A 20644-nucleotide genomic window follows, 5' to 3' on the forward strand; every position below is an offset into this window, starting at 1 on the left:
GAAAAAGGCACAAAACAGAAAAGCTTTCTCATCTATCTCCACTCCGTGCTGTGTGCCGACTGTGTGTGATCTACTGTCTGCAGTCGGCAGAGACCCTCCCCCCAGTAAACACCCAATCACTGTTTAATATGCAAATGAGCCAAGAGGCATCGACGTCAGGTTTCTCAGTCTCAGTGAGGCAGAATGCAACAGTAAAGTGAAGCTCTGTTAAACTCGTCGTAGCGTCTCGTGTTGTGAGATACATAATAGTTAACAAGAAAAAACAAAAGTAAATATAGCAGTGTGAGCATAGAGTGTGAGCCTGTCAGTGCGAATGTTTCTCCAATCACACAAGCACAGCGAGAGATGAGTGCCTGCTGCATGTCACATACTGAGGACAAATGCCCTGTGTGTGCCAGACCCCTACGTAAAGCCCCGCCCAGCCTCTAGTTCTGCACGCTGTTTTTTGATAATCACAGCGATTTTTACAAAGCTTTTATTAACTTTTCACAAAACCCCCAGAAACAACAAAAAAAAGACAAAACCCCCCAAAACAAAACAAAAAAATATAAAATGTTCTGCTCTGGCCTATAGCTGTTGTGTTTGTTAGTTCTGTTAGTTTGATAAGTTTTTTTTATAAGACTAGCTTTGGTAAATACTGGCTATAGTGAGGTTATTGTAATTATTAGGTTCAAATTTATTTCATATGCCTAGATGCCTAATGGCCATCCAATAAGATAAATGGTCAGATGTTGGTTGTGCCTGGATGAAGGATATTTTTATTTTAATTTTTTCTTAATTTTTATTTTATTTTTTGTTTATTTTATTTTCCAGTTTTCCTCCCTGAGGCATTGCCACCTTATTGTGGTCTGGGGGTTTGTGTGCCTCAGTGACCCTAAGAGCTATACCAGCAGGAGCTTAGTCTTCAGGTGGGACACCCAAGTTGGACAGGTCTTAGGGTAGAGGCCTGACAAAGTGCAATCCATTTCTTTAGGTTGGGGGTTGGACACACAGCTGACAACAACCCAATTCCATGTAGAAAACATTGTTATCAACAATAAAACAAGTGGCAAGCACATTTGAGACCACGGTGCTTTGACACCCTCTATAGGGCACTCACACAGCGTCCCCACATCCTGCGAGTGAGTGAGTGAGTGAGTGAGTGAGTGAGTGAGTGAGCTAGCTTTATTTGTCAGCTCTACCTATGGCAAAAATGTGCTGGAGCATGATGCCCCCTTCACATTTATGACTGCCCCCTCATACATGCCTGCCTAGAACCGGGCTTAGGCGGATAAAATGTTGCCTACCAGGTATGAAAATCATTTGTGAGCTATCTAGCCTCACTTAAGATTACCAGCAATAACCCTGATGCTGACACAGAGGCGTACATGCAAAGTCTGAATTTTGAGAAGAAAGGATGTAGTAACCAATTTTGGGGTGTGTGACAGAAGAATTAAATGACGAGTAAGCAGAGTTGGGTAAGGGTTTCGTTAATCAAATTACTTTACTGCATTACTCTTTTGAAAAATAACCAGTTACTTTACTGCGTTACTCCCTGAGTAAAGTAACTATATCAGCTATATCAGACAGTTCTTGTGATGTAATATTCTGTCATGTCTCTCATACTGACACTGCTTTTTCTGTATACTGTGTTTTTCAGTATTTTTTTCCATGCCTTAGTGCTTTTCTTATTGGGTGTTACTTAAAGGACGAACAAACAATGTCCTGTTCTTTCAAGTTTTTATTACAGAACTGCTGCCATAACCACAAACAGAAATGCTTTTACACAACAGTAACTTCATATTTAATCATTTAACACTCACAGGTAGAATACGCAGGATACAAAAAGAAAAGTATAATTCATTAAGACACACAACAACGTTCATAAGTTGGCTGCGAATGAAAAAAAAAATCCTGGCTGATCCGTCTAAAGGCCCCAGATGAGAAGTCTGTATGTTAACAGTTCATCTTGGAACAGATGAAGGGAAAAGCAGTCCCACACGCGGCGTTACACCAACCATCTGAAATTTGATTTAAAAAAGAGAAAAAAATAAGATTAACACAAAATACATTTTTTATGCTAACAGATGATGCACAATTATGTTCACTGTAATATGACTTATTTGCCTTTTTCCACAGAGAACTAAGTAAATCAGCACTCAGACCAAAAAAAGTGTGAAACATGAGTGACATTGCCTTGTACTCTGATGTACAAGTCAGTGTCATGTTCACTCCGATCTAGGCACTGAACTCTATCAAGGCATTTAAATTAAGATATCAACTCTCTGAGAAAAAGACATAAATCCAGGTATAACAGTCACGCCTCTCACAGCTGTAGTTACATACTGTATTTAAATCTTATTTGGACTTGTAATTGGAAAAGAGACAGACAGCCTGTAGTAGTCCCTGGTCATAATTATGTGTGAGTGAAACCTGAGCTGTTACAGCACGGTGTAGACATCTGTACCAGTTATAACTGGGATAGCAAAAAAAAATCTAATATCATAGTCAAATTTGACATAAATATATAAATGTGTCTGATGTTGCCCTCTTCAGCAAAAGAGCCAGGCCACACTTTGTGAGCGACGTAGTAAATTTTATCTGAACTAACATATTAGCTAATGTTACAGTTATGTTCTCTTCACGTTATATTTACTATGTGAAAATAAGATGAGAAAACAGGAAAAAGTAGCAAGAAGTTGAAAATAAGATGAGAAAACAGGAAAAAGTAGCAAGAAGTTGCTGATGGCCCTGACCCTGACCCCAAAGCAAACAGGTGGACTTACATGTGCTGCGTAAGTAGATGCATGGGTAGCTGCTGGGGGAGGGGAGTGAGTACAACCTGGTGAAACCCTCCTGGTCAATCCACATCCACTGGCCCTAAGAGACAAAGAACATGAGTGTAAAGATGTCTTAGTCTCTTCATTTGCTCTCACATCAGTCTTGTGTAAGTCCAGACCCCCTTTGGACCAGGTCCTGGACTTGATCTGGACTGACTGAGTGGTGTTTCTTCATAAATCCATACCTGCAGGTAGAGACCTCCCAGCCATGCGGAGGTCAAACCGCGTAGCTGTGTCATCTGCTGGAGGAAGCTGTACTCTCTAGCGTTGGTGGCCGAGGCCAGGTGGGCACCCAGGATGTTGCAGTGCTCCTGTCAGACAGAGGATGCAAATAGGAATCTTTGTGACTAAACAACTAAACAGTTGTTTCATTTCATTTCTGCATTTTCTTCCTCCAAATGAGTTGTGTTTAGCTTTGATGTGAAAAGCTCATCTTTTCATGGACTGATGGTGACACACTGACTGACCTACTATCACCATCCTGATGCTCCATGTTGTGGAACATGTTGCATTCATCATGTGTGTCAATGGTAAGTTCTACACTCGCTTAACTGAATTAATAACAAAGTCTATCAGATGACAGGAAAAGCTACGACTTCAACCACATTGTTCACAGTGTGTACAAGCTCAGTGTTCTCACAATAACAATGTATAAGTGTGATAGTAGCAGTACCTTAGCCTCGTACCAGGTCTTGGAAGTAGAGATGACCCGGAAGCAGCGAGAGCCATGCTGTTCCCAGCCTCTTGGACATAAGCTGTAACGAGCTACAGACAGACAGAAGAGTGAATTCAACAGAGCAGTTTCAATGACTGAAATATTTAGAGAGAGGTGTTTGCCTTTTATATTTGATTTGTCTTGTTTGGTGTCGTTGTTTCCATGATGACCTCACTCATTAAGGAACATAAAGAAAAGAACAGTTGCAATGCGTTTTTTTTGTTTTGTTTTTGTAAATATTGGTCCTTCCTTAGCTAAGAATTTGGTAAATACAGATGATTGCTGTTTGACCCCCCCTATCTCTGAAGAAGTGCATAACATCATACTGAGGATGAAAGTGTCTTCTGCAGGGCATGATGAAATAAGATCTAGTCTTTATCGCTCAGAGCAGGTGCTGTACCAAGTGACCTTGAAGTAGCTAAAGTCATTCTGCTATTCAAATCAGGTGATTCCAGCTTATTTACTAATTATCATCCTATATCTGTTTTACCATGTTTTTCTAAAGTTCTTGAAAACCTAGTATATTCCAGAATGAAAAAGTATATGGACAAAAGCAACATACTTTATAGCCATCAATATGGTTTCAGAGAAAAATGTCAACACAAATGGCTCTTTTGCAGCTAGCTAACAAAATCTCTACAGCCTTTGACAACAAGAAAATAACTCCTGGTATTTTCTTAGACTTGTCAAAGGCATTTGACTCTGTTGATCACAACATCCTTATTGCAAAATTACAGAAATATGGTTTTCATGATGTTGCTTTAAAATGGCTGCTTGATTATTTAAAGGACAGAGGACAGTATGTTTCTATTTAGGTTTAATTTAAGGTTTAATTCAAACAGAGCTAAGCTACTTTGTGGAGTACCTCGTGACTCTATTCCTGGACCTCTGTTGTTCTTGATATACATAAACGACCTAACTAGGGTGTGAAAAATGTATTGCTTTATTTATTTGCTGATGCTACGTGTCTGGTAGCTTCACATGAAAATTTTACACACCCAGACAAGAAGCAAATGAAGAGCTATCGTCTATTTCCAAATGGTTCAGATGAACAAATTCTCACTCAATATATAAAAATGTGACTTCATGATATTTTGTAACAAAAATGAAAAATGTAACAATGATAAAGTAAAAAATATTCATAGACAACACTGAAATAACTCAGGTTCCTTACATTCAAATTCTATGGTTCATAGCACACAAAAAATTTACTTGGAAATACCATATTGAACTTGAAGTCAGCTGGTAATTTGAGTACAGTTCGGTCACTGGTCAATAATCCCTGTATTTTAACTTTTTATTACAGCTTAATTTACCCTCATATTATGTAATGTAATACTGCTTGGGCCGCCACATGTCCCATTTATCTCAGTAAGATTTTTCTAACTCAACATGTCCCATTTATCTCAGTAAGATTTTTCTAACTCAAAAGAAAGTTTAGAGAATGACTAGCTTTGCTAAAAATCACCTGCTTCTCTCTTTAGAAAGGATCAACTTTTATCAATTTATAATGTGAACATACACCAGACTTTCACTCATATTCCACAAGACACTCTAAGGACTTTTACTTCCTGTGTTGTCATCAATATTCATTGAAATACAGACGACCATCTCTTTGGAACAACCTACTTCCATCTCCACAATCAACATCTACATTGTGGTTAGTCAACAAACATCTGAGAAGGACTCAGGCAAAGACCCTTAACGCTTCATTGATTCATTTGTAATGTATTTCAGCTTTTAAATACCATTTTTCCCTTGTTAATTGCAAATAAAATAAACCAAACTAAACTAAGATAAAAACAGTAATGTGGCTCTTACATTCAGATGCTGCTGCCTCCTCAGACACAGGTGCTGGAAAATATAATAAATAAATAAATACATAGAACACTGTATATAAGTCTCTATAAATACATGCAATATATTTCATTATCAAAATATGTCAGCGTGTGTGTGTTTAGTTTTCTTATATGCATGTTGTTTAAAAACATCTTATATAATTTAGAGTACAACAACATGTGGAACAGTTGAGAGTACTTGATCAAATATAATTGATAAATGTGTTTAACCACTTAATTGATTATTAATAGCAGCTACAGAATATATTGTTAAGAGTGACGTGTGTCCTTTGTGATTACCGTTTCTGGGAACAGGGACAAATTCTTCTGGCACAAGTACTTCCTCATCCTTCATCATCTTGTCCATCTCTGAAACATCAACAGATTCATCAGAACTCTTTTTAGATGAGAGTTTTTGACATTACAGAATGTCGCAACTACAAAATGTCAAGCATGTCCAGTGTAAATCATATTAACATGGAAGTGACAAAAGTTAAAACCAGTCGAAGCATCTACAGCTAAGCAGCTCTGTGAGGCTGTGTTTAGACACACCTGTGCTTTGACCTAAATGCTAACGTCAGCATGCTAACATGCAGATGTTTAGCAGCTATTTTTACTCTGTTCACTATTCTAGTTTAGCATGTATCATGCTAACATTAAATAATTGGTCCCTCCACCCATATCGCATGTGTGAGTAATGAAGAAGGCCTACATACAAGTTCTGACGAGACTGATGAAGCTTCAAATGTTACAATTTGACATTTAATGTTCTCACATGGCTGTCACAGTACAGGCTAAATAAAACATGAAACCAAATAGAAAAACTCTGCAGGAGATTTAAAGAGGGCACTAACCAGGTGCAGCAACAACCTCTTCCTTCAGGACCTCCACTGCTGCTTCTGTGAATGAATCACATTAATGTTGGTGTTAGATAGACAAGTGCAGTGTCCGTTCAAAACATGCTCCCAACAGGCTGATTACCTGCCCACAGAGCTGTTGTGTAAAGTAGATCAGATGAATGGTTCTTTAGATGTGCGAGAACATACAGACAGACAGACAGACAGACAGACAGACAGCCAGAAATTGCTTTATAGTTAGATGTAGATCTTACTGTCTGACTGCCTGTGTGTGTGTAAAGCAAAGACCTTCAATACTGACCTGGAGCCTTCTCTTCGTTTGTCTTCTCTCCCTCTGGTTGTGGAGCTGCAGGTAAAAACACAACACTGTCAGTGAGATTAAATGTCTGTCAATCAATCAATCAATCAATCAATCAATCAATCAATCAATCAATCAATTGTATTTGTCACATGTGGTATGGTTGCTGAGTCTCTCAGTGCTGTGTACTCTTTTGTCCCACTCTGTGAGTGTGTGTGTGTGTGTGTGTGTGTGTGTGTGTGCACACCATGTTAGAGTCTTGCTGACTGACTGATGAACACATGGATGATAGTGTGTGTGTTCTGTCTAAATGGTCTGTGTTGAATCTGACCTGCAAATGCAGCACAGAGGAGAATGGAGAGGACCAGGACAGTCTTCATGGTGATGATCAACTGATCAACTGTTCTGTGTGGAGAAAAAACAAACAGCCAATAAATATTCAGACAGAGAGCAGAACCATGAGCTCCACTGAAGAGAGAAGAAATACAGCAGGTGTCTTACCTGTCAGGTAAATGTGAGGTGATGTTATTCAGTTATCAGCTGAATGATGCAGTGATGATGAGGGGATCCCTGCTCTTTATATACACACACCTGAAGCACTGAGTCACGTTCATGTGGCAGGACGTGCCAATGTTTATGACTCAGTCCTGTATGTGGGAAGATGATTGCAGTATGCACATAAAGATATGAAGCTGATCATTAATCTGTTTCCTGACAGCATGTAAACAGTTTTCACAAACCTCTTCCTTGTTGTTGTGATTTCAGATCAGGTTAATGGTTTAAAAGAATTACAGTCAAACTGGGCTGGATATTTAGTTACAGTAAGTATGTCAGCTGTGTGCTCTGACCTTGTATTTTAAAGGACATATGAACAATGGTGATACGCTATACAAAATTCATCATTATAAAGTCCTCATTATGCAGGAGGAATGGCTTCTGTCAGTGTTATATTACTATACATGATATTATTGGATCATTATTACTGATCATCAACATGTAACATTTTAGTCCTGCAGCAGATTGTGGTGGAGCTGTTTTTTTAAACACTCTGACAAACTGCTGAGCACTTTAATCTGTAACTGTGTATCATATTCTGGAGCTGTAGCCACTGTTCCACTAACTTCTTTAACCATGGCTAGTGGCAGGGTACGGCTTGGTTTGGGTAGCCCCACCAAGAACTGTGTTAGTCCCACCATGGAATAACCAAGAATAATACAAAGTACAATAAACCAACACCCTCCATTTTCATTTAGGTTTACTTCTGAATGTTACACTGTCCTTTTTGTGTCTTCTGTGTGTCAAGTTGGCCTTGGCCCACCCTGGTTATATATTGGTTTCATGGCCTTCTGTATCTGCTGTATTCTCACACAGATACACCTGTTGTGTTTTGTTAATTAGCTCTCTCTTTGTCGCTCAGTAGGCATATGCAGAGGCTTAGGGTGCTCAAGCACCTGCCCCTTTGCCCCTTAATGTCCAAAGTGCCGTTTTGTCAAATTTCATGCAATTTCACTGTTCAGTTTTTGAGAAAATTTAGAGAGAAAATCAACTCAAATAACATTATAACACATTAATAATTTAACAATATTTATCTGTTATTGTCCCCCTCTTATTTCACCATGTGTGAGACACTGATACAGTATGATGTGGTTTGTCATCACATGCCATGTTACATTCTGCCTGAATATAGGTGGCTTTCATTTAAATGGTTATGCTGTCAATGACTGTTTATTGCTGTATGGTATAGGGGTGTCCCCGACTAAGAATTTTCATAGTCAAATCTGATTTGACGGATTTTTCCTTTAGTCGACTAATCGTCGAATCATGTTATTTTCCCCCTCATTGATTAATGAGCTCATTTAATGAGCTTGTCAGTTTCCGTTCCAGAGAAAAGAGCTAAAACACCCAAACAAACAAATTTAATTCTTCAGTTGGCATAATAAGATAATAATAATAAAAGTAAAAGGGTTATCATTTTATCTTTATCTTTATTCCTTTCACTTCATCAAGGTATGATGCTCTAGATGAGCGCAGACGCGCTGCAGTCTCATCCATGTCATTAACAGGAGTCGTTTCTGACTCGTCAGAACTTGCCATTTCATTCACAAATAAATATCCAAAAACATCATCAATAGGTGTAGAAACAGTTTTTCTTCTTTCTGAATTCAAGTTACTTCATTAATCAACTCAGGTTCATACAAGTTCATCCACAGGGACCGTGCGTCACCGCTCTCAATTGTTTGGCACGTCGGACAAAAAGTAGCCAATAAAAAATCAGAGTCTATCAAGAAAACAATCAGCGGTGAAATTCGTTTCAAGACACTTCAGGTAAACGAGTAATCCTTCAAAAAAGTTTGATTTGAGAGCACATATCTCCTCCACCGTAAATCATCACCACATGATTCCCGAGCGCGGCACCGCTGCTGCTCACCGCTCCCTCAGGTGATGGGTCAAATGCGGAGAACAAATTTCACACACTCAAGTGTGTAACAATCAGTGGGACTTAACTCACCGGCCTCAATGCTGCTCTGGTCCTGCAGCGCGGTCACTCACCTCAGCTTATTTGGATCGAGCAACTGGGTGATTTATTAATGCGTAGTAATGATTATGCCTACTGATTAAACGCACGCGTCATTTTCAATTCTTTATTAACAGAAATTAGCTGATGTTTGTATCAAAATAGGCTATATATCATGAATTACTAGAAAACAAATACATTCTATGTCAAATCAAGATGTTCAGCAGCAGTGAGCACCCCCATATAGTCAGAATGGCATGGTCTTGTTTCATAACCACATTTTGCAACGATTCGAGACTGGCAGTCAAATCAGACTTCATCGAATCACCGAATCATCGACTATTTGGGGTCACCCCTAGTATGGTATTTTAAACAACCTGTTAACATTCTTAAGTTGTCACATATTGCTGCTTTGCTGTCGACTTTCATGCCTTTACAATTTTGCGCTAGGTACCTTTCGGCATCTGCTGTTTACAATCCAGGATGCCGCAACTAACACAGGGATGTTCACAAAAGCACATGGTTATGTTTAGAAAAAAACAACATGGTTTGGCTCCACAGTCATAGGAGAAGCGAACTCTGGCCTCCTGGGTGAAAGTCCAGGGTTTGCTGGACTTATCCACCATCCCTACTGCCGGCCCTGTCAGGACTTTCCTTTCCAGCTGTTACTGGCAGTGTATCATACCACCATGACAGGCGCCATCCGACTGCGTAATGAACTGACACTGTCTGTCTAGCCAACCACTGGCGTATCATTACACTGCAAAAGGTTCCGTCGGACCACATTACACACTGACGCCGCCTGGTGACATATCATACTGCCACAAAAGGTGGCTTTTGGCGTTGGTGTTTTAGCTAAAATCACTGACAAAGCTGCGGTATTTGATGACTTTGGAATGAAAACGAGCTGGTTTTAAAATTGTGTTCCATGTGCCTCTTTTTCACTTTGAGCACCTGCCCCTCTCAAGGTCTCTGAATGACCCCGGTGATATCTCTGTCCACATGTGAAGTATTCTAGTAGAATAAAAAAAAGTCTAAAGTCTGTTTATTGTTCCTGTAAGTCTCCAGTGGATTATCTTATCTTACATTACTGCCTCAATCAAAGACGCAGAACTACTTAATAGTAAATAAGACACAGTTTTATTGTCTCTTTCTCAGTTGCTTACCGACATTTATGAATACACAGACACTTGTTAATAATTTCAGGTGATAAAACTAGAGTCCACTTCAACACTGATGTCTGGCAGCTGGGAATGTTACTGTTCCTGCAGTGGAAAAAAGCTACCTGGGTTCCCAGCATACTGTCATTGTTTTATTCCCGTCACTCTGGAGGAAATGTACCCACTTTGCTCACTGATTGGGGCTGCGCAGGGCTGCATTAAGTAAAACATGATGTCACATACACCAATCAGGATTAGAGAATTCATGTCCTCAGGAGACCGATAAAAATGGGTAAATTACGTTACACACGGCAGCGGTGGCGACGGCGGAGTATTACTCTTGGCTTTATTATGGTGGGCCTAATCCATACAGTGGTAGGGCTCATATCAATGTCAGAATTTCAACATGCATACATACACAATAGAATAGCACCCCTCTCAACAGCTAGAAATACAGTGCATAGTTAGACTGCTCTGGGTTAAATTGTTACACTGACTCCTCTTTCACATGCAAAATTACATAGAAAGAAACACATGTGGACAGTCGCTACCAGAACTGGGACCAAGTCATTGTTTTGCAAATAGGTCTCATGTTACGGGGCGGCAGCAAGGACCCAAGTGCTAACAGACAGTGAAACAGTTTGAGTCCAAAAGGTTTATTTTAGCTTTCTGGGTGAGGGGCTGAGTCCGGAGGGGAGGATGGGAAGGGTGAAGGGGTATGGGTCCAGAGCGTCCGAGGAGGGGGCAGGTTGAGTGGGGAGCAGGCTGGAGTGTCCGAGGTGGGGGCAGGCTGAGTGGGGAGTAGGCTGGAGTGTCCGAGGTGAGGGCAGGTGGAGCCGAGCGGGGCCGGAGAGCAGAGCAGGCAGGTTGGATACTGGAAACACAGGAAAACAGGATTACTGACAGTTTAAGTCAGGGATTCAACTAGAGGCTAGAGTTGAGCTGTATACTGACTTAACAGTGGCTACGATCTGGCAGCGTGGATGTGGCAGGGCTGAGTACAAGCAGGCAGTTGATTGCAGGATGAGATGCAGCTGGTGGTGCTCTGCTCAGTCTCCGGCACACCTGTAACCGCTCTGCTCACCACACCCACACACACTCAAGCAGCAGATGTGACATCTCAAGTTTTGAACTCAAGTCCCAAGGCAAGTCCCAGTATAAGGCAGGCTGGTCCCAAGTCAAGTCCCAGGTCAAGACAGACAAGTCCTGAGTCAAGTCCCAACTCAAGACAGGCAAGTCCTGAGTCAAGTCCCAAGTCCTACACTTTGAGTTTCAAGTTCTAATTCCTGTGTCGCTAAATGTAATGCCATTTTAACACCACAGTAATAATATATTAAATTAACAGAGCACATGCATGATTTTTAAAATTTGTATTTAAAAAAAAGTGAGTACAACAATAACATTATAACAGAAGAAAATAGCACCAAAAACAAACTGAACAAAAACATTAGAAATATCACAGCTTAAAATAGAGTATATGCTTTCAGCATAAAAACAACTGTCCTCAACTGTGACTTAAGGCCTTCAAGAGAGTTTGCCGACACCTGAGAGGTCTGGGACCCAGAAAAGCTAACGTACAGTCTCCTCATGTTTTCAGTCTCTAATATACTCTGGAGCAAGATTATTAAAAGCTTTACAGGTGAGAAGAGAAATCTTGAATTGAATCCTAAATCTGATTGACAGCCAGTGAAGTGACATCAGAGGTGGGGTTATTCAAGAGTGACGTGAGGTCTTAGTGAATAGTCTTGCTGTTATCTTGTAACAGCATTTTGGCTCAGGCAGGAATAAAGAGAAGTAGTTTAGTAGTCTACAGTAGTCTAAGCAGGAGGACACAAAGCATGGATAACCAGTTCTAACTGCTGGCAGGATAACAGTGGACGTATTTTTTCAATATTTTAGAGGTGAAAGTAGCAGGACTGAATAACTGACTTGACATGTTTATCAAATTTCACCTGATAGTCAAAAGTGATTCTTAGGTTTTCAGCAAAAGGTTTTCTATTTGTTCAATGAACCGAGGTGTTGGACGATTTAATCAGAGACCTAATCTGAGGCTAATACTGGAGCTTCAGTTTTACTGTGATTTAATTGAAGAGAATGTTGACATGTCCAGTTACTGATCTCAGCCAGACACTTGTACAGAATAGGTAGGTGTGGTGAGAGTTCACTGGGCTGAATGGAAATGTAAAGTTGAGTATCATCAGCGTAGTGCAAATGTGGTGTCTACACTGCACTTTAATAGCATCTAGCACAATTAACCAGTACCACAACAGAAAGTATTTTGTATGCTTCTGTCCTGTGTTGTTGTATTTAAGTCATCTCATATTGTTGTTTGTTGTTGTATGTATTATGCTTTAATGAAGTATCACCACATGTGAGGTTTCGGGTCACTGCCCTTCTTCAGACTTCTTCTTTTTGTCTGAAGAAGGGCAGTGACCCAAAACCTCACATGTGGTGATACTTCATTAAAAACTGGCTTTTGGAGCTATCTCTGGTGTGCAAACTTTATTCCTTTTTATTCATTTCACTTTTTTCTGTCTGGCACCCAGTACTTAGTTTTTTAGGGATGTGCGTGCTTTTCTCAGTTTTTTTCATATGGAATAATGTAAATTTGTTATGTTGATCTGTTCTGTACGACATCTATTGCACATCTGTCCGTCCTGGAAGAGGGATCCCTCCTCAGTTGCTCTTCCTGAGGTTTCTTCCTTATACGCTGTGAGGGTCCTAAGGACAGAGGGATGTCATATGCTGTAAAGCCCTCTGAGGCAAATTCCGATTTGTGATATTGGGCTCTATAAATAAAATTGAATGTAGAGCATACTGTGGGGCAGCCTCTAATCAGCCTAACTTTTTCCCGAAGGCCGCATGGTCGCCCTCTCGTATGTGAATAGTATCACTGCGCCATAGATGTTCCGTTTGCATATAGCAGTGATCCAGAGCGTCATTCCTCTACTGCTTACAGGGGAGATGCAGCAGGCCAGTGTACTCCCAAAGATGCCCATGTAATCTAATCCTCTTCATGACACTCCTCCAGTAGAGTGGTGGGGCATTTATCATAAAGACCCATTACTGTAGGTCTAATAGTACAATCATAATCTTGGTCTACTAATTGTTGGTATAGATGCATTTAGTGTTGATTTTCCCAAATAAATGTTGGTAGTATTTATGTCTTTATCAAACATCAAATAATCATTCATCAATCAGCAAAGTTACTACCTACCTAATAAGGCCAGTAGCGGGGCCAGTTGACCTTATTCAAGCTGTATTTGGCCAGCAACATTATTTCAATTATCAAGAGTCTCAACTGTCACAATAATTGCCAGGGCAAATTTATTTTTCTACCATTAGCGGATTAACAAAGTACTCACGGATATGTTTGCGGTGGGCAGATATATGGGCAGATATAAACACAGTTTCATAAATCAAGTTTCTGTGCCCTAATTTCTTGTTAAGTCATTCATATAGGTGGTGGTGTTTGCAGTCACTTGCTTTTTCCGTTTTGTTGTCATATTGCTTTTCGGTCATTGCTGACTCTGACTTGATATTTGCTTGCTGTTCAGGCCTATTTTCTTTGCACTTATTTAAATAATTCCAATTCTGTCTGCCTCAATTCACTTTGGCTTGCTCATTTATCATATGTTTCCACAACACCCATGGTCTATGAGATCTCATGCTGTATGCACAATCATCCATGAACCTTGAACTACATATTGCATGCACTAACACCGGCTTGACTGCTAATTGCTCATCTTTATCATTTTATAATTCACAATCATTAATCACCTATGGTAATTTTATCTTGGGTATCTAATCACCATTTCTGTCAGTTCTGATTTATTATCTGCTGGTCTTGGTCACAAATTAATCACATTTTATTGGTTCAATGCTTATTCAATTTACATGGCCTTCAGGACCTCACGCAAAATGCCCGATCATGGTCTGCGGGACCTTACAGTATGCTGTATGCACAAACACCCATAGTCTTCGGGACCGCTCGCTGTATGCTCATACGTGGTCTGTGTGACCCCATGCAACACTCATTTTTTGTTGGTCGTGGGACCATTAATTTCTGTTTGTTATTGCTGACTTAAGTTCTGTTTGGTTGTCGGACCTTACTTTACTTTCACCAGTTTATTTAGGTTGGTCTTATGGCCTTAGTTTCTGTTCGGTCTATGACCTTTTGTTTCAGTTTGGTCTTCACTGACCGTTTGTTTTGTTTTACACATGGTCTTAAGGACCCCATGCTGTGCACCCAAGGTTTGTGGGACCTCATGCTCATAACAAGGTATTCTATTCAAGGATGCTGGAAAACAAATCAATTCATAATACGATTTACCATCTTACTTAACTATTTTAGCTTATTAATTTTAGACCAGAAAAAAACACCATCAGCTAGCTGGTCCATACTCACAGGGCGTGCTCATGAGTGCAGGTGACAGAGTAAAGCTTCCCCACTGATCTGGATAGTGACTGCCTTAAGTTTAATAGCAGTGGGGATACTGAATGGTGGCTCTGCTACTGAAGTCAGATCAGTGTAGTGTGTGATGCTGACAGCAATAGTCAGTGGGACAGTGTAACATTCACAAGTAAACCTAAATGAAAATGGAGGGTGTTGGTTTATTCTGCTCTGTAATTTTCTTGGTTATTCCATGGTGGGACTAACACAGTTCTTGGTGGCGCGACTCAAACCAAGCCGTACCCTGCCACTAGCCATGGTTAAAGAAGTTAGTGGAACAGTGGCTACAGCTCCAGAATATGATACACAGTTACAGATTAAAGTGCTCAGCAGTTTGTCAGAGTATTTGAATAACAGCTCCACCACAATCTGCTGCAGGATTAAAATGTAACATGTTGATGATCAGTAATAATGATCCAATAATATCATGTATAGTAATATAACACTGACAGAAGCCATTCCTCCTGCATAATGAGGACTTTATAATGATGAATTTTGTATAGCGTATCAACATTGTTCATATGTCCTTTAAAATACAAGGTCAGAACACACAGCTGACACACTTACTGTGACTAAATATCCAGCCCAGTTTGACTGTAATTCTTTTAAACCATTAACCCATATCTTTATGTGCATACTGCAATCATCTTCCCACATACAGGACTGAGTCATAGNACAGATTAAAGTGCTCAGCAGTTTGTCAGAGTATTTGAATAACAGCTCCACCACAATCTGCTGCAGGATTAAAATGTTACATGTTGATGATCAGTAATAATGATCCAATAATATCATGTATAGTAATATAACACTGACAGAAGCCATTCCTCCTGCATAATGAGGACTTTATAATGATGAATTTTGTATAGCGTATCGTAGCGTAAGTTGATCCTTTCTAAAGAGAGAAGCAGGTGATTTAGTCATTCTCTAAACTTTCTTTTGAGTTAGAAAAATCTTACTGAGATAAATGGGACATGTGGCGGCATTACATTACATAATATGAGGGTAAATTAAGCTGTAATAAAAAGTTAAAATACAGGGATTATTGACCAGTGACCGAACTGTACTCAAATTACCAGCTGACTTCAAGTTCAATATGGTATTTCCAAGTAAATTTTTTGTGTGCTATGAACCATAGAATTTGAATGTAAGGAACCTGAGTTATTTCAGTGTTGTCTATGAATATTTTTTACTTTATCTTTGTTACATTTTTCATTTTTGTTACAAAATATCATGCAGTCATAGTTTTATATATTGAGTGAGAATTTGTTCATCTGAACCATTTGGAAACAGATGATAGCTCTTCATTTGCTTGTGTGTAAAATTTTCATGTGAAGCTACCAGACATGTAGCATCAGCAAATAAATAAAGCAGTACATTTTTCACACCCTAGTTAGGTCGTTTATGTATATCAAGAACAACAGAGGTCCAGGAATAGAGTCACGAGGTACTCCACAAAGTAGCTTAGCTCTGTTTGAATTAAACCTTAAATTAAACCTAAGTAGAAACATACTGTCCTCTGTCCTTTAAATAATTAAGCAGCCATTTTAAAGCAACATCATAAAAAACATATTTCTGTAATTTTGCAATAAGGATGTTGTGATCAACAGAGTCAAATGCCTTTGACAAGTCTAAGAAAATACCAAGAGTTATTTTCTTGTTGTCAAAGGCTGTAGAGATTTTGTTAGCTAGCTGCAAAAGAGCCATTTGTGTTGACGTTTTTTTTTCTGAAAACCATATTGATGGCTATAAAGTATGTTGCTTTTGTCCATATACTTTTATATTCTGGAATATACTAGGTTTTCAAGAACTTAAGAAAAACATGGTAAAACAGATATAGGATGATAAGTAGTAAATAAGCTGGAATCACCTGATTTGAATAGCAGAAAGACTTTAGCTACTTCAAGGTCATTTGGTACAGCACCTGCTCTGAGCGATAAAGACTAGATCTTATTTCATCATGCCCTGCAGAAGACACTTTCATCCTCAGTATGATGTTATGCACTTCTTCAGAGATAGGGGGGGTCAAACAGCAATCATCTGTATTTACCAAATTCTTAGCTAAGGATATACATTGTTATTGTGAGAACACTGAGCTTGTACACACTGTGAACAATGTGGTTGAAGTTGTAGCTTTTCCTGTCATCTGATAGACTTTGTTATTAATTCAGTTAAGCGAGTGTAGAACTTACCATTGACACACATGATGAATGCAACATGTTCCACAACATGGAGCATCAGGATGGTGATAGTAGGTCAGTCAGTGTGTCACCATCAGTCCATGAAAAGATGAGCTTTTCACATCAAAGCTAAAGACAACTCATTTGGAGGAAGAAAATGCAGAAATGAAATGAAACAACTGTTTAGTTGTTTAGTCACAAAGATTCCTATTTGCATCCTCTGTCTGACAGAAGCACTGCAACATCCTGGATGCCCACCTGGCCTCGGCCACCAACGCTAGAGAGTACAGCTTCCTCCAGCAGATGACACAGCAAGAGCATTTCACCTCCGCATGGCTGGGAGGCTTCTATCTGGTATGGATTTATGAAGAGACACCACTCAGTCAGTCCAGATCAAGTCCAGGACCTGGTCCAAAGGGGGTCTAGGCTTACACAAGATTGATGTGAGAGCAAATGAAGAGACTAAGACAACACATCTTTACACTCATGTTCTTTGTCTCTTAGGGCCAGTGGATGTGGATTGACCATGATAGTTTCAATGGCTTGTCCGATCTCTACTCCCCCAGCAACTACCACTGCGTCTACTTACGCACCAAGGGTAAGTCCACCTGTTTGCTTTGAGGTCAGGGTCAGGGCCAGCAACAACTTTTTGCTTTCCTGTTTTCTCATCTTATTTTCAGTCAGTAAATATAACGTGAAGAGAACATAACTGTAACATTAGCTAATATGTTAGTTCAGATAAAATTTACTACGTCGCTCACAAAGTGTGGCCTGACTCTTTTGCTGAAGAGGGCAACATCAGACACATTTATATTTTTATGTCAAATTTGACTATGATATTAGATTATTTTTTATAATAATAAGAATTTTTATAATTTTTATAACTGGTACAGCTGTCTACACCATGCTGTAACAGCTCAGGTTTCACTCACACATAATTATGACCAGGGACTACTACAGGCTGTCTGTCTCTTTTCCAATTACAAGTCCAAATAAGATTTAAATACAGTATGTAACTACAGCTGTGAGAGGCGTGACTGTTATAGCTGGATTTATGTCTTTTTCTCAGAGAGTTGATATCTTAATTTAAATGCCTTGATAGAGTTTAGTGCCTAGATCGGAGTGAACATGACACTGACTTGTACATCAGAGTACAAGGCAATGTCACTCATGTTTCACACTTTTTTTGGTCTGAGTGCTGATTTACTTAGTTCTCTGTGGAAAAAGGCAAATAAGTCATATTACAGTGAACATAATTGTGTATCATCTGTTAGCATAAAAAATGGATTTGTGTTAATCTTATTTTTTTCTCTTTTTTCAATCAAATTTCAGATCAATTGACTCACACATTGTGTGGCACTTATTATCCCTTCATCTGTTCCAAGGTCCCTGAGAATTGTTAATATACAGACTTCTCATCTGGGGCCTTTAGACGGATCAGCCAGGAGTGTTAAATGATTAAATATGAAGTTACTGTTGTGTAAAAACATTTCTGTTTGTGGTTATGGCAGCAGTTCTGTAATAAAAACTTGAAAGAACAGGACATTGTTTGTTCGTCCTTTAAGTAACACCCAATAAGAAAAGCACTAAGGCATGGAAAAAAATACTGAAAAACACAGTATACAGAAAAAGCAGTGTCAATATGAGAGACATGACAGAATATTACATTACAAGAACTGTCTGATATTACATTACAAGAACTGTCTGATATCAAACTCCCCATGAAGGCCTTTAGGGGCCCAAGTGCCCATGTGACCAAAAGACCTCCTGTTTTAGGAGCTGTCACAGTCTGGTACTGATGGTTTTTGTTACTACCAACATGACGTGCAGAGTGTGGCTTGGCACTGTCTTGCTGGAATAAGCAGAGACATCCCTGAAAGACATCTTCTGGATGGCAGCATATGTTGTGCTAAAACCTGTGTTTACCTTCAGCAAACATGATGCCCTCACAGGTGTGGAAGTTACCCATACTGTTGGCACTGACACACCCACATACCATGACAGATGCTGGCTCTCAAACTTTGGAACCAGATGGTCACATCATCCACAATTTCCAAAAACAATTTCAAATGTTGTCTTGTTGGTGAACAGCACACTTTTTCCCCTTGTGTCAGGTGTTACTCAAAACACTCAGGTGGTACACACTAGTACCACACGACTTTTCTGCCCATTCTGAAAGTCACTATGTCACATTACATGATTGTGGAGTTATAACATTGTGCTGTGACTTGGCCGACAGACATGACACACTACACGATGGTACTCACCATTTCGTCATCTTTCACGGCGTGTGTGATGTCATCGGGTTATTCTTGTCCTATTTTTATTACTTTTACTATTATTTGAGAAACTGTGTCTGAAATGTTATTGTAGTAACGTAAAAAAGTGTCAGCAGATGGCAGGAGCTACATTTGTGCCTTAAGTAAACATTCAAGCTACTGTATCCTCCACAACCAAGTTCCTACAAATGTTTCACAATAAAAGCTTATTTAGAAAATGGAGGGATTCTCTCAGCCGAGGTTATAATGGGCTTTTACTTTGAAACAAAATCAGGAAGTGTTAAGTTTAAAATGAGGGCGCGATATGTTAACTTTACAAAGACAACAGAGCGGATAAAAAGTAAATATATAAAGATACAGAGGGATTAATAAATAACGTCCCTTTTATAATGTAGTCTGTTTCAAATGAAGCTGGGAGCCTCTGCAGTTGTGGTGAGTAAAACCCCCGCCACTATTTGTTAATGTTATTACTTTATGTCCGTCTCCATTATGAGGACGTAACGTTGTTTGCTAGCTTGATGCTAATGACAGTACCAGGACAGTACTCAGCGGGTTGACAAAGTGCCTCTGCTGTTTCACACCATCATTTGTAGTGTAAGAGTTAATCCCTAATCAAGTAAAAGTGTTATATTGCATAAGGTGATTAAGAAACTAAGCCATATAACCATCATATAACCATGTTTTATGTATAAGATCTTATAAAACCGATTGAAATGCAGCTATATGTGTTAAAGCATTGTTATACATGTTAAAGTGTTCACAAATTAGAATTATGAGTCAACATTGTATTCACACTACAGAGCACACACATAACCTATCATGTTCTGTATAATGATAGCACACATTCAAATGTTTGTACTACCTGATGCGCATTTAAAAGTTTATATTGTATAAGAGCACAAGGGACTGCATAAAGAAAGTCCCTAAGATTCACATGTTGTTTTAAAAATAAAGTGAAAGCAAATCCAAAGCTAAGGGTGGAAAATTTGGGAACTTCCAGGCTCAAAATGAAAGTGATACACCATTAAAATCGGGCCTGTTCCGATTGGACAAAAAGAAAAAGATTGCCACCAATAGCTTTGCATTGAAGTGGGATGGATTAGCAGAAGGAAGTGGAGACTCTCTCCAGTCTCCACCAGCATAAAAGCAGACACGCTGAAAGTAGATTTGCAGTCCAGCTCCGGGGCTTGACTCGATGAGTTGTATGTGTTGAAGCTTGTGAACACATTAAACTCAATTGCATCGGACTCTGCCTGTCTCCAGTGTTTTCTTTGAATATTACTTAGCTGAACCCAAGGAACCAGATCGACATCAGAGGACAACTGAGAAGTCAAGTGGAGGACAAGGTCGGGAGCCTACAGGCCCAATTCCAGGCACCGATTTTTACCTCTACACATTTCCCCCTTTTACTCTGTGTGGTAACATCCCCAGAGGAAATATTAAAAACGCTGGGGTGTTGTTGTCATACAGTTGTCTACGGCAGCAGATCGTTCTGTGTTTCTACTGGTCAAAGTGACGGCTGTGATGGGAGAA

General features: G+C 39.5%; 1 protein-coding gene and 1 long non-coding RNA gene across 3 annotated transcripts; one reads left to right on the plus strand and one right to left on the minus strand.

The window, feature by feature from the left end:
- Positions 1-1705: 1705 nt before the first annotated feature.
- LOC126390407 (ladderlectin-like) lies at positions 1706-7158 on the minus strand. 2 transcript variants are annotated; one of them, XM_050044700.1, is made up of 10 exons: positions 7029-7152; positions 6859-6932; positions 6531-6575; positions 6227-6271; positions 5673-5741; positions 5356-5388; positions 3493-3584; positions 3005-3130; positions 2766-2859; positions 1706-2000 (listed from the first exon to the last, which is right to left on the minus strand). In XM_050044700.1, exons 2-10 carry the CDS (start codon positions 6905-6907, stop codon positions 1936-1938), a joined length of 618 nt encoding a protein of 205 aa, XP_049900657.1. In that variant the 5' UTR covers positions 6908-6932; positions 7029-7152; the 3' UTR covers positions 1706-1935. The 2 variants fall into 2 exon arrangements, with proteins under 2 accessions (XP_049900657.1, XP_049900658.1); XM_050044701.1 differs by lacking the exon at positions 6227-6271 and having other exon boundaries at positions 7029-7158.
- A 9662-nt stretch (positions 7159-16820) lies between these two features.
- Positions 16821-18370, plus strand: LOC126390488 (uncharacterized). Its single transcript, XR_007569970.1, has 3 exons — positions 16821-17186; positions 17337-17430; positions 18165-18370. It is a non-coding gene; the product is annotated as an uncharacterized LOC126390488 (long non-coding RNA).
- The last annotated feature ends 2274 nt before the right edge of the window (positions 18371-20644 follow it).

This window comes from Epinephelus moara, chromosome 5, assembly GCF_006386435.1.
Source record: "Epinephelus moara isolate mb chromosome 5, YSFRI_EMoa_1.0, whole genome shotgun sequence".
Classification (NCBI taxonomy): Eukaryota; Metazoa; Chordata; class Actinopteri; order Perciformes; family Serranidae; genus Epinephelus; species Epinephelus moara.

Excerpts from the sequence above, each read along its gene's own strand:
- LOC126390407 (XM_050044700.1), bottom strand. The coding sequence starts at position 6,907 with ATGAAGACTGTCCTGGTCCTCTCCATTCTCCTCTGTGCTGCATTTGCA. Across the intron at positions 6,576-6,858 it reads CCTCTGTGCTGCATTTGCAG|CTCCACAACCAGAGGGAGAG; the intron begins GTCAGATTCAAC and ends TTTTACCTGCAG. Across the intron at positions 5,742-6,226 it reads AGAGGTTGTTGCTGCACCTG|AGATGGACAAGATGATGAAG; the intron begins GTTAGTGCCCTC and ends TTGATGTTTCAG.